Below are 14700 nucleotides of genomic sequence, written 5' to 3'. Positions count from 1 at the left end.
GAAGAGAGTGGGGGCCAATATTCAACATTCTTAAAGAAAAGAATTTTCAACCCAGAATTTCATATCCAGCCAAACTAAGTTTCATCAGTGAAGGAGAAATAAAATCCTTTACAGATAAGCAAATGCTTAGAGATTTTGTCACCACCAGGCCTGCCTTACAAGAGACCCTGAAGGAAGCCCTAAACATGGAAAGGAACAATCAGTACCAGCCATTGCAAAAACATGCCAAAATGTAAAGACCATCGAGGCTAGGAAGAAACTGCATCAACTAACGAGCAAAATAACCAGTTAATATCATAATGGCAGGATCAAGTTCACACATAACAATATTAACCTTAAATGTAAGTGGACTAAATGCTCCAATTAAAAGACACAGACTGGCAAACTGGATAAAGAGTCAAGATCCATCAGTCTGCTGTATTCAGGAGACCCATCTCACATGCAGAGACATACATAGGCTCAAAATAAAGGGATGGAGGAAGATCTACCAAGCAAATGGAGAACAAAAAAAAGCAGGGGTTGCAATCCTAGTCTCTGATAAAATAGACTTTAAACCATCAAAGATCAAAAAGACAAAGAAGGCCATTACATAATGGTAAAGGGATCAATTCAACAGGAAGAGCTAACTCTCCTAAATATCTATGCACCCAATACAGGAGCACCAGATTCATAAAGCAAGTCCTTAGAGACTTACAAAGAGACTTAGACTCCCATACAATAATAATGGGAGACTTCAACACTCCACTGTCAACATTAGACAGATCAACGAGACAGAAAGTTAACAAGGATATCCAGGAATTGAACTCATCTCTGCACCAAGCGGACCTAATAGACATCTATAGAACTCTCCACCCCAAATCAACAGAATATACATTCTTCTTAGCACCACATCGCACTTATTCCAAAATTGACCACATAATAGGAAGTAAAGCACTCGTTAGCAAATGTAAAAGAACAGAAATTATAACAAACTGTCTCTCAGACCGCAGTGCAATCAAACTAGAACTCAGGACTAAGAAACTCAATCAAAACCACTCAGCTACATGGAAACTGAACAACCTGCTCCTGAATGACTACTGGGTACATAACGAAATGAAGGCAGAAATAAAGATGTTCTTTGAAACCAATGAGAACAAAGATACAACATACCAGAATCTCTGGGACACATTTAAAGCAGTGTGTAGAGGGAAATTTATAGCACTAAATGCCCACAAGAGAAAGCTGGAAAGATCTAAAATTGACATTCTAACATCACAATTAAAAGAACTGGAGAAGCAAGAGCAAACACATTCAAAAGCTAGCAGAAGGCAAGAAATAACTAAGATCAGAGCAGAACTGAAGGAGATAGAGACACAAAAAACCCTCCAAAAAAATCAATGAATCCAGGAGTTGGTTTTTTGAAAAAATCAACAAAATTGACAGACCACTAGCAAGACTAATAAAGACGAGAGAAGAATCAAATAGACGCAATAAAAAATGATAAAGAGGATATCACCACTGACCCCACAGAAATACAAACTACCATCAGAGAATACTATAAACACCTCTAAGCAAATCAACTAGAAAATCTAGAAGAAATGGATAATTTCCTGGACACTTACACTCTCCCAAGACTAAACCAGGAAGAAGTTGAATCCCTGAATAGACCAATAGCAGGCTCTGAAATTGAGGCAATAATTAATAGCTTACCAACCAAAACAAGTCCAGGACCAGATGGATTCACAGCTGAATTCTACCAGAGGTACAAGGAGGAGCTGGTACCAGTCCTTCTGAAACTATTCCAATCAATTGAAAAAGAGGGAATCCTCCCTAACTCATTTTATGAGGCCAACATCATCCTGATACCAAAGCCTGGCAGAGACACAACAAAAAAAGAGAATTTTAGACCAATATCCCTGATGAACATCGAAGCAAAAATCCTCAATAAAATACTGGCAAACTGGATTCAGCAGCACGTCAAAAAGCTTATCCACCATGATCAAGTGGGCTTCATCCCTGGGATGCAAGGCTGGTTCAACATTCGCAAATCAATAAACGTAATCCAGCATATAAACAGAACCAAAGACAAGAACCACATGATTATCTCCATAGATGCAGAAAAGGCTTTTGACAAAATTTAACAGCCCTTCATGCTAAAAACGCTCAATAAATTCGGTGTCGATGGAACGTACCTCAAAATAATAAGAGCTATTTATGACAAACCCACAGCTAATATCATACTGAATGGGCACAAACTGGAAAAATTCCCTTTGAAAACTGGCACAAGACAGGGATGCCCTCTCTCACCACTCCTATTCAACATAGTGTTGGAAGTTCTGGCTAGGGCAATCAGGCAAGAGAAAGAAATCAAGGGTATCCAGTTAGGAAAAGAAGAAGTCAAATTGTCCCTGTTTGCAGATGACATGATTGTATATTTAGAAAATCCCATCGTCTCAGCCCAAAATCTCCTTAAACTGATAAGCAACTTCAGCAAAGTCTCAGGATACAAAATTAATGTGCAAAAATCACAAGCATTCTTATACACCAGTAACAGACAAGCAGAGAGCCAAATCAGGAATGAACTTCCATTCACAATTGCTTCAAAGAGAATCAAATACCTAGGAATCCAACTTGCAAGAGATGTAAAGGACCTCTTCAAGGAGAACTACAAACCACTGCTCAGTGAAATCAAAGAGGACACAAACAAATGGAAGAACATACCATGCTCATGGATAGGAAGAATCAATATCGTGAAAATGGCCATACTGCCCGAGGTTATTTATAGATTCAATGCCATCCCCATCAAGCTACCAATGACTTTCTTCACAGAATTGGAAAAAACTGCTTTAATGTTCATATGGAACCAAAAAAGAGCCCGCATTGCCAAGACAATCCTAAGTCATAAGAAGAAAGCTGGAGGCATCACGCTACCTGACTTCAAACTATACTACAAGGCTACAGTAACCAAAACAGCATGGTACTGGTACCACAACAGAGATATAGACCAACGGAACAGAACAGAGTCCTCAGAAATAATACCACACATCTACAGCCATCTGATCTTTGACAAACCTGAGAGAAACAAGAAATGGGGAAAGGATTCCCTATTTCATAAATGGTGCTGGGAAAATTGGCTAGCCATAAGTAGAAAGCTGAAACTGGATTCTTTCCTTACTCCTTATACGAAAATTAATTCAAGATGGATTAGAGACTTAAATGTTAGACCTAATACCATAAAAACCCTAGAAGAAAACCTAGGTAATACCATTCAGGACATAGGCATGGGCAAGGACTTCATGTCTAAAACACCAAAAGCAACGGCAGCAAAAGCAAAAATTGACAAATGGGATCTCATTAAACTAAAGAGCTTCTGCACAGCTAAAGAAACTACCATCAGAGTGAACAGGAAACCTACAGAATGGGAGAAAATTTTTGCAATCTACTCATCTGACAAAGGGCTAATATCCAGAATCTACAAAGAACTCAAACAAATTTACAAGAAAAAAACAAACCCCATCAAAAAGTGGGCAAAGGATATGAACAGACATTTCTCAAAAGAAGACATTCATACAGCCAACAGACACATGAAAAAATGCTCATCATCACTGGCTATCAGAGAAATGCAAATCAAAACCACAATGAGATACCATCTCACACCAGTTAGAATGGCAATCATTAAAAAGTCAGGAAACAACAGGTGCTGGAGAGGATGTGGAGAAATAGGAACACTTTTACACTGTTGGTGGGATTGTAAACTACTTCAACCATTATGGAAAACAGTATGGCGATTCCTCAAGGATCTAGAACTAGATGTACCATATGACCCAGCCATCCCACTACTGGGTATATACCCAAAGGATTATAAATCATGCTGCTATAAAGACACATGCACACGCATGTTTACTGCGGCACTATTCACAATAGCAAAGACTTGGAATCAACCCAAATGTCCATCTGTGACAGACTGGATTAAGAAAATGTGGCACATATACACCATGGAATATTATGCAGCCATCAAAAAGGATGAGTTTGCGTCCTTTGTAGGGACATGGATGCAGCTGGAAACCATCATTCTTAGCAAACTATCACAAGAACAGAAAACCAAACACCACATGTTCTCACTCATAGGTGGCAACTGAACAATGACATCACTTCTACTCGGGAAGGGGAACATCACACATCGGGCCTATCATGGGGAGGGGGGAGGGATTGCATTGGGAGTTATACCTGATATAAATGACGAATTGATGGGTGCTGACGAGTTGATGGGTGCAGCACACCAACATGGCACAAGTATACATATGTAACAAACCTGCACGTTATGCACATGTACCCTAGAACTTAAATTAAAAAAAAAAAAAAAAGAATGTCACCAAGGTGCAGCAAAAATTCATGTATCTGATTACTATAAAACCTCTTAACATAGATTTGCACATCCGTAGCAATTTTATAAGTTCACTATATTTTTCATATGTTTTGTTGTCATTGCTATTTTAACATGACTGCCCATATGTAATCAAGAGTTAAGCATGGTAATTTTTGATACTATCTCATCTCAAATTCAATAGAAGCTTAATTACCAGAGTATGGTGAAATACCGCTAGAGTTGAACAAAAAATAATCTACAATTTCTTCCACCCTCAAATTTCCAATGACACTATTCAGAGACAAAGACATCCCCAGTGCATCTAAACTGCAATGACCAAGATTCACATTGTCCCTCTTCTGTAATTTATAGTACGTTCCTTCTGCAATTTATAGCACGATCATGGGGGGGGTGGACAACAGATCCAGTGATATCAGAAAGTAAAACAAGGACAGGCACGGTGGCTCATGCCAGTAATCCCAGCACTTTGGAAGGCTGAGGCAGCAGCTCACCTGAGGTCAGGAGTTCGAGACCAGCCTGGCCAACATAGTGAAACCCCTCTCTACTAAAAATACAAAACTTAGCCATGCATACTGGTACATGCCTGCAGTCCCAGCTATGAGGGAGGGTAAAGCCACAAGAATCACTTGAACCCAGGAGGTGGAGGTTGCAGTAAGCTAAGATCACACCACTGCACTCCAGCCTGGGTGATGGAGTAAGATTCCATCTAAAAAAAAAAAAAAAAAAGAAAGGTAAAAAAAGGCATTATTTTTGTGCTCTCTATTGTGTTCCATTGGTCTAGGCATCTGGTTTTGGGCCAGTACCATGCTGTTTTGGTTACTGTAGCCCTGTAGTATACTTTGAACTCAGGTAATGCGATGCTTTCCAGCTTTGTTATTTGTGCTTGGGATTGCCTTGCCTATTCATGCTCTTTTTTGGTTCCATATGAATTTTAAAATTGTTTTCTAATTCTGTGAAGAATGTCATTGGTAGATTGAAATCTGTAAATTGCTTTGGGCAGTATGGCCATTTTAACAATATGGTGGATAGCAATGCTACTGACTTTTGTACATTGATTTTGTATCCTGAAATTCTGCTGAAGGAATTTATCAGATCAAGGAACTTTGGGGCAGAGACTATAGGGTTTTCTACATATAAAATCATACCATCTGCAAACGGGAATTCCACACACCTACAGCCATCTGATTTTTGCCAGGGTTGCCAACAACAAGCAATAAGGAAAGGATTCCTTATTCAATAAATTGTGCTAGGATAACTGGCTAGCCATATGCTGAAGATTGAAACTGGACCCCTTTCTTAGACTGCATACAAAAATCAACTCCAGATGGATTCAAGAATAACATGTAAAACCTAAAACTATAAAAACCCTGGAGATAACCTACAAAATACCATTCTAGACACAGGCCCTGGAAGATTCTGTGATGAAGATGCCAAAAGTCACCTTGACAGAAGCAAAAATTGACAAATGGGACCTAATTAAATGAACAAGCTTCTGCACAACAAAATAAACTATCAGCAGAGTAAACAGACAACCTACAGAATGGGAGAAAATATTTGCAAACTACGCATCCAACGAAGGCCTAATATCCAGAATCTATAAGGAAATTAAATGTACAAGCAGAAAAACAACTCTTAAAAAGTGGGCAGTGCACATGGACATGTTTCAAAAGACAACATACAGCCAACAGGCAGATGAAAAAATGCTCAACATCACTAATTATTAGGGAAATGCAAACCAAAACCACAATGGGATACCGTCTCATACCTGTCAGAATGGTTATTATTAAAAAATCAAAAAATAACAGATGCTGGCAAGGTTGCAGAGAAAAGGGAATGCCTATACACTGCTGGTGGGAGTGTAAATTACTTGAACCATTGTGGAAAGCAGTGTGGTGATTTCTCAAAGAACATAAAACAGAACTACCATTCCATCCAGCAATCCCATTATTAGGTATATACCCAAAGGAATATAAATAATTCTACCATAAAGTCACATGTACACATATGTTCATCACAGCACTATTCACAATAGCAAAGACACAGAATCAACCTAAATGCCCAACAACAGTAGACTGGACAAAGGTAATGTGGTACATATGCACCATGGACTATCTACTATGCAGCCATAAAAAAGAATGACATAATGTCCTTTGCAGGAACACGAATGGAGCTCCATTATTCTAAGCAAACTAACACAGAAACAGAAAGTCAAATCATGAATGTTCTTACTTATAAAGTGGGAGCTAAACACTGAGAACACATGGACACGAAGAAGGGGACAACAGACACTGGGGCCTACTTTAGAGTAGAAGGTAGGAGAAGGTACAGGATCAAAAAACTACCTATCAGGTACTATGCTTATTATCTGGGTGATGAAATAATCTGTACACCAAAACCCCAAGACCTGCAATTTACCTAGATAACAAACCTACACATGTACCCCGAACCTAAAAGTTAAAAAAAAAAAAAAAAAGAGTGAAAGGAGGAGCACCTACTGAATACTCACTCAAATATTAAAAGTAGAAAACACATACCAAAGTATTTTCCTTCAAAGGTTTTCACCATCAATATTTTTCTTTTTCTTTTTTTTTTTTTTTTTTGAGACGGAGTCTCGCTCTGTCACCCAGGCTGGAGTGCAGTGGCGCGATCTCGGCTCGCTGCAAGCTCCGCCTCCCGGGTTTACGCCATTCTCCTGCCTCAGCCTCCTGAGTAGCTGGGACTACAGGCGCCAGCCATCTCGCTCGCCTAGTTTTTCGTATTTTTTAGTAGAGACGGGGTTTCACCGTGTTAACCAGGATGGTCTCCATCTCCTGACCTCGTGATCCGCCCGTCTCGGCCTCCCAAAGTGCTGGGATTACAGGCTTGAGCCACCGCGCCCGGCCCACCATCAGTATTTTTCATCCAGCTCCTTCAAAATCAGTTTTACCAGTTTAGTGTCTCTGTGTTAAGCACAAATTGTTCCAAAATGTGGTCCTTACCGCCTCTCTTGGAAAAGCCTCTGTTCCGTGTTGGATTATCTTCACAGTCATTACTAGACTCTTGAATAAAAGTTTAACATGTAAATAGCATTTAATTAACTTAAATGATGCAATATGTAAAGAATAGCACTGTCACAAGATAAGTTAGAAAACAAAATATGGAGGAAAAGGAAGTTGGGGGGCGGAGCAAGATGGCCGAATAGGAACAGCTCCAGTCTCCAACTCCCAGCGCGAGCGACACAGAAGACCGGTGATTTCTGCATTTTCAACTGAGGTACTGGGGTCATCTCTCTAGGGAGTGCCGGACAATCGGTGCGGGTCAGCTGCTGCAGCCTGACCAGCGTGAGCTGAAGCAGGGCGAGGCATCGCCTCACCTGGAAGCGCAAGGGGGAAGGAAATCCCTTTTCCTAGCCAGGGGAACTGAGACACACAACACCTGGAAAATCGGGTAACTCCCACCCCAATACTGCGCTTTAAGGAAACAGGCACACCAGGAGAATATATCCCACACCTGGCCGGGAGGGTCCCACGCCCACGGAGCCTCCCTCACTGCTAACACAGCCGTCTGCGGCGATCTATCCGCAAGGCAGCAGCGAGGCTGGAGGAGGGGCGCCCGCCATTGCTGAGGCTTAAGTAGGTAAACAAAGCCGCTGGGAAGCTCGAACTGGGTGGAGCTCACAGCAGCTCAAGGAAGCCTGCCTGTCTCTGTAGACTCTACCGCTGCGGACAGCGCACAGCTGCAGTCCATTAGGGGAAAGAGCGGGCCGCTGCAGACCCGAACGACTCTGTCTGACAGCTTTGGGGAGAGCCGTGGATCTCCTAACGCGGAGGTTGAGATCTGAGAACGGACAGACTGCCTGCTCAGGTGGGTCCCTGACCCCTGAGTAGCCTAGCTGGGAGACATCCCCCACTAGGGGCAGTCTGATACCCCACACCTCACAGGGTGGCGTCACCCCGAGAGGAAACTTCCAAAGAAAGAATCAGACAGGTACACTCGCTGTTCAGCATTATTCTATCTTCGGCAACCTCTGCTGCTGATACCCAGGCAAACAGGGTCTGGAGTGGACCTCAAGCAATCTCTAACAGACCAACAGACAGTCCTTCTGACTGTCAGACGGAAAACTATCAAACAGGAAGGACACCTATACCAAAACCCCATCAGTACGTCACCATCATCAAAGTCCAGAGACAGATAAAACCACAAAGATGGGGAAGAAGCAGGCAGAAAAGCTGGAAATTCAAAAAATAAGAGCGCATCTCCCCCTGCAAAGGAGCGCAGCCCATCGCCAGCAACGGATCAAAGCTGGTCAGAGAATGACTTTGACGAGATGAGAGAAGAAGGCTTCAGTCCATCAAACCTCTCAGAGCTAAAGGAGGAATTACGTACCCAGCGCAAAGAAACTAAAAATCTTGAAAAAAAAGTGGAAGAATTGACAGCTAGACTAATTAATGCAGAGAAGATCATAAACGAAATGACAGAGATGAAAACCATGACACGAGAAATACGTGACAAATGCACAAGCTTCGGTAACCGACTCGATCAACTGGAGGAAAGAGTATCAGCGATTGAGGATCAAATGAATGAAATGAAGCGAGAAGAGAAAACCAAAAGAAAAAAGAAGAAAAGAAATGAACAAAGCCTGCAAGAAGTATGGGATTATGTAAAAAGACCAAATCTACGTCTGATTGGGGTGCCTGAAAGTGAGGGGGAAAATGGAACCAAGTTGGAAAACACTCTTCAGGATATCATACAGGAGAACTTCCCCAACCTAGTAGGGCAGGCCAACATTCAAATTCAGGAAATACAGAGAACGCCACAAAGATACTCCTCCAGAAGAGCAACTCCAAGACACATAATTGCCAGATTCACCAAAGTTGAAATGAAGGAAAAAATCTTAAGGGCAGCCAGAGAGAAAGGTCGGGTTACCCACAAAGGGAAGCCCATCAGAATAACAGCAGACCTCTCGGCAGAAACTCTACAAGCCAGAAGAGAGTGGGGGCCAATATTCAACGTTCTTAAAGAAAAGAATTTTCAACCCAGAATTTCATATCCAGCCAAACTAAGTTTCATCAGTGAAGGAGAAATAAAATCCTTTACAGATAAGCAAATGCTTAGAGATTTTGTCACCACCAGGCCTGCCTTACAAGAGACCCTGAAGGAAGCCCTAAACATGCAAAGGAACAACCGGTACCAGCCATTGCAAAAACATGCCAAAATGTAAAGACCATCGAGGCTAGGAAGAAACTGCATCAACTAACGAGCAAAATAACCAGTTAATATCATAATGACAGGATCAAGTTCACACATAACAATATTAACCTTAAATGTCAATGGACTAAATGCTCCAATTAAAAGACACAGACTGGCAAACTGGATAAAGAGTCAAGACCCATCAGTCTGCTGTATTCAGGAGACCCATCTCACATGCAGAGACATACATAGGCTCAAAATAAAGGGATGGAGGAAGATCTACCAAGCAAATGGAGAACAAAAAAAAGCAGGGGTTGCAATCCTAGTCTCTGATAAAACAGACTTTAAACCATCAAAGATCAAAAGAGACAAACAAGGCCATTACATAATGGTAAAGGGATCAATTCAACAGGAAGAGCTAACTCTCCTAAATATCTATGCACCCAATACAGGAGCACCCAGATTCATAAAGCAAGTCCTTAGAGACCTACAAAGAGACTTAGACTCCCATACAATAATAATGGGAGACTTCAACACTCCACTGTCAACATTAGACAGATCAACGAGACAGAAAGTTAACAAGGATATCCAGGAATTGAACTCATCTCTGCACCAAGCGGACCTAATAGACATCTATAGAACTCTCCACCCCAAATCAACAGAATATACATTCTTCTCAGCACCACATCGCACTTATTCCAAAATTGACCACATAATTGGAAGTAAAGCACTCCTCAGCAAATGTACAAGAACTGAAATTATAACAAACTGTCTCTCAGACCACAGTGCAATCAAACTAGAACTCAGGACTAAGAAACTCAATCAAAACCGCTCAACTACATGGAAACTGAACAACCTGCTCCTGAATGACTACTGGGTACATAACGAAATGAAAGCAGAAATAAGATGTTCTTTGAAACCAATGAGAACAAAGATACAACATACCAGAATCTCTGGGACACATTTAAAGCAGTGTGTAGAGGGAAATTTATAGCACTAAATGCCCACAAGAGAAAGCAGGAGAGATCTAAAATTGACACTCTAACATCACAATTAAAAGAACTAGAGAGGCAAGAGCAAACACATTCAAAAGCTAGCAGAAGGCAAGAAATAACTAAGATCAGAGCAGAACTGAAGGAGATAGAGACACAAAAAACCCTCCAAAAAATCAATGAATCCAGGAGTTGGTTTTTTGAAAAGATCAACAAAATTGACAGACCGCTAGCTAGACTAATAAAGAAGAAAAGAGAGAAGAATCAAATAGACGCAATAAAAAATGATAAAGGGGATATCACCACTGACCCCACAGAAATACAAACAACCATCAGAGAATACTATAAATGCCTCTACGCAAATCAACTAGAAAATCTAGAAGAAATGGATAATTTCCTGGACACTTACACTCTCCCAAGACTAAACCAGGAAGAAGTTGAATCCCTAAATAGACCAATAGCAGGCTCTGAAATTGAGGCAACAATTAATAGCCTACCCACCAAAAAAAGTCCAGGACCAGATGGATTCACAGCTGAATTCTACCAGAGGTACAAGAAGGAGCTGGTACCATTCCTTCTGAAACTATTTCAATCAATAGAAAAAGAGGGAATCCTCCCTAACTCTTTTTATGAGGCCAACATCATCCTGATACCAAAGCCTGGCAGAGACACAACAAAAAAAGAGAATTTTAGACCAATATCCCTGATGAACATCGAAGCAAAAATCCTCAATAAAATACTGGCAAACCGGATTCAGCAGCACATCAAAAAGCTTATCCACCATGATCAAGTGGGCTTCATCCCTGGGATGCAAGGCTGGTTCAACATTCGCAAATCAATAAACGTAATCCAGCATATAAACAGAACCAAAGACAAGAACCACATAATTATCTCAATAGATGCAGAAAAGGCTTTTGACAAAATTCAACAGCCCTTTATGCTAAAAACGCTCAATAAATTTGGTATTGATGGAACGTACCTCAAAATAATAAGAGCTATTTATGACAAACCCACAGCTAATATCATACTGAATGGGCAAAAACTGGAAAAATTCCCTTTGAAAACTGGCACAAGACAGGGATGCCCTCTCTCACCACTCCTATTCAACATAGTGTTGGAAGTTCTGGCTAGGGCAATCAGGCAAGAGAAAGAAATCAAGGGTATCCAGTTAGGAAAAGAAGAAGTCAAATTGTCCCTGTTTGCAGATGACATGATTGTATATTTAGAAAACCCCATCGTCTCAGCCCAAAATCTCCTTAAGCTGATAAGCAACTTCAGCAAAGTCTCAGGATACAAAATTAATGTGCAAAAATCACAAGCATTCTTATACACCAGTAACAGACAAGCGGAGAGCCAAATCAGGAATCAACTTCCATTCACAATTGCTTCAAAGAGAATAAAATACCTAGGAATCCAGCTTACAAGGGATGTCAAGGACCTCTTCAAGGAGAACTACAAACCACTGCTCAGTGAAATCAAAGAGGACACAAACAAATGGAAGAACATACCATGCTCATGGATAGGAAGAATCAATATGTGAAAATGGCCATACTGCCCAAGGTTTTTATAGATTCAATGCCATCCCCATCAAGCTACCAATGACTTTCTTCACAGAATTGGAAAAAACTGCTTTAAAGTTCATATGGAACCAAAAAAGAGCCCGCATTGCCAAGACAATCCTAAGTCAAAAGGACAAAGCTGGAGGCGTCACGCTACCTGACTTCAAACTATACTACAAGGCTACAGTAACCAAAACAGCATGGTACTGGTACCACAACAGAGATATAGACCAATGGAACAGAACAGAGTCCTCAGAAATAATACCACACATCTACAGCCATCTGATCTTTGACAAACCTGAGAGAAACAAGAAATGGGGAAAGGATTCCCTATTTAATAAATGGTGCTGGGAAAATTGGCTAGCCATAAGTAGAAAGCTGAAACTGGATCCTTTCCTTACCCCTTATACGAAAATTAATTCAAGATGGATTAGAGACTTAAATGTTAGACCTAATACCATAAAAACCCTAGAAGAAAATCTAGGTAGTACCATTCAGGACATAGGCATGAGCAAGGACTTCATGTCTAAAACACCACAAGCAACGGCAGCAAAAGCAAAAATTGACACATGGGATCTAATTAAACTAAAGAGCTTTTGCACAGCTAAAGAAACTACCATCAGAGTGAACAGGCAACCTACAGAATGGGAAAAAATTTTTGCAACCTACTCATCTGACAAAGGGCTAATATCCAGAATCTACAAAGAACTCAAACAAATATACAAGAAAAAAACAAACAACCCCATCAAAAAGTGGGGAAAGGATATGAACAGACATTTCTCAAAAGAAGACATCCATACAGCCAACAGACACATGAAAAAATGCTCATCATCACTCGCCATCAGAGAAATGCAAATCAAAACTACAATGAGATACCATCTCACACCAGTTAGAATGGCAATCATTAAGAAGTCAGGAAACAACAGGTGTTGGAGAGGATGTGGAGAAATAGGAACATTTTTACACTGTTGGTGGGATTGTAAACTAGTTCAACCATTATGGAAAACAGTATGGCGATTCCTCAAGGATCTAGAACTAGATGTACCATATGACCCAGCCATCCCACTACTGGGTATATACCCAAAGGATTATAAATTACTCTACTACAAAGACACATGCACACGTATGTTTATTGCGGCACTATTCACAATAGCAAAGACTTGGAATCAACCCAAATGTCCATCTGTGACAGACTGGATTAAGAAAATGTGGCACATATACACCATGGAATACTATGCAGCCATAAAAAGGATGAGTTTGCGTCCTTTGTAGGGACATGGATGCAGCTGGAAACCATCATTCTTAGCAAACTATCACAAGAAGAGAAAACCAAACACCGCATGTTCTCACTCATAGGTGGGAACTGAACAATGAGATCACTTGGACTCGGGAAGGGGAACATCACACACTGGGGCCTATCATGGGGAGGGGGGAGGAGGGAGGGATTGCATTGGGGAGTTATACATGATATAAACGTCATGCACATGTACCCTAGAACTTAAAGTATAATAAAAAAAAAAAAAAAAAAAAAAAAAAAAAAAGAAAAAGGAATTTAAAAAAAAAAAAGAAAACAAAATATTTTCGTAAGTTAAAATATAAACATATTCCTTCAAATAATTTTAACAGATATATAAAGACATTATTCAGAGTCAATTCCCTATGCAAATCATCTCATGTATCTAAATATTAAATGTTATTATATGAAATTGAGAACCGACTATTTGCCAAGCATTATACTAGGGAAAACAAGTAAAAAAAAAATTAAGAATTTCATAAATTTCAGTTTGACCAAAAATGATTTCAGGAATATCTAAACTATTAAGTAATCAAGTGGTTCTCACATAAGGTCCATAGATCACTAGACTGTTCTATTTATAACATCATATCTTTTCTGTAATTTACTTTTTTTGGAGACGGAGTCAAGCTCTGTCTCCCAGGCTGGAGTGCACTGGCACAACCCCTGCTCACTGCAACCCCCACCTCCCAGGTTCAAGCGATTATCCCTACTGAGTAGCTGGGATTACAGGCACACCCCACCATGCCTGGCTAATGTTTCTATTTTTAGGAGAGATGCGGTTTTGCCATGTTGGCCGGGCTGGTCTTGAATTCCTGAACCTCAGGTGATTCACCCACTTTGGCCACCCAAAGTGGTGGGATTACAGCTGTGAGCCACCACACCAAGCAAATCTACCATTCTTAATAAACCTGAGACATCTGTGCTTTCTTAAATATATGCAAACTTTCCCCCATTCATCCTAATGAAATAATTTGGGGATATCCTAGCTTTTCCATTTTTAATGATATTAAGAAGTAACATTCCCAGAGTTTTAAAATAGTGGTATGAGAGATTACTATACTGAAGGCGGCCTGAAAACTACCTGGAGAGTTGGTTAAAAATAAATTCCTAGGCCCCATTCCCAGAAATGTTTATTCTGAAAGGAATGATTTTTCAAAATGTAAAAGTTTTATGTTATTACTGTATCATCAAGCTTTCCAGAAGATTCCAAAAAAAGTCACATTCAGGAATACAAAGATGGTTTCAAGGGATCTTTGTACTTGTCATCTGGGAACATTAAGTCAAAATAATGAGAGCAAGTGACTAAAGAGCTTGCAG

General features: G+C 40.3%; 1 protein-coding gene across 6 annotated transcripts in view; it reads right to left on the bottom strand.

Annotated features, from left to right (window-relative positions):
- Positions 1-14700, bottom strand: part of DDX4 (DEAD-box helicase 4) — a 95461-nt gene that overhangs the window by 53503 nt on the left and 27258 nt on the right. For 4 of the 6 annotated variants that reach the window (XM_033179586.1, XM_033179592.1, XM_033179590.1 and 1 more), the window contains one exon: positions 7345-7404. The exons of the other annotated variants lie outside the window; for them this stretch is intronic. In XM_033179586.1, coding sequence (XP_033035477.1) covers positions 7345-7404 — 60 coding nt within the window. The remainder of the gene's footprint in view (positions 1-7344; positions 7405-14700) is intronic. 6 annotated transcript variants of the gene reach the window in all.

The sequence above is a fragment of the Trachypithecus francoisi genome, unplaced genomic scaffold (assembly GCF_009764315.1).
Source record: "Trachypithecus francoisi isolate TF-2019V2 unplaced genomic scaffold, Tfra_2.0 Lachesis_group2, whole genome shotgun sequence".
Classification (NCBI taxonomy): Eukaryota; Metazoa; Chordata; class Mammalia; order Primates; family Cercopithecidae; genus Trachypithecus; species Trachypithecus francoisi.
This window is presented reverse-complemented; position numbering and strand designations above follow the sequence as displayed.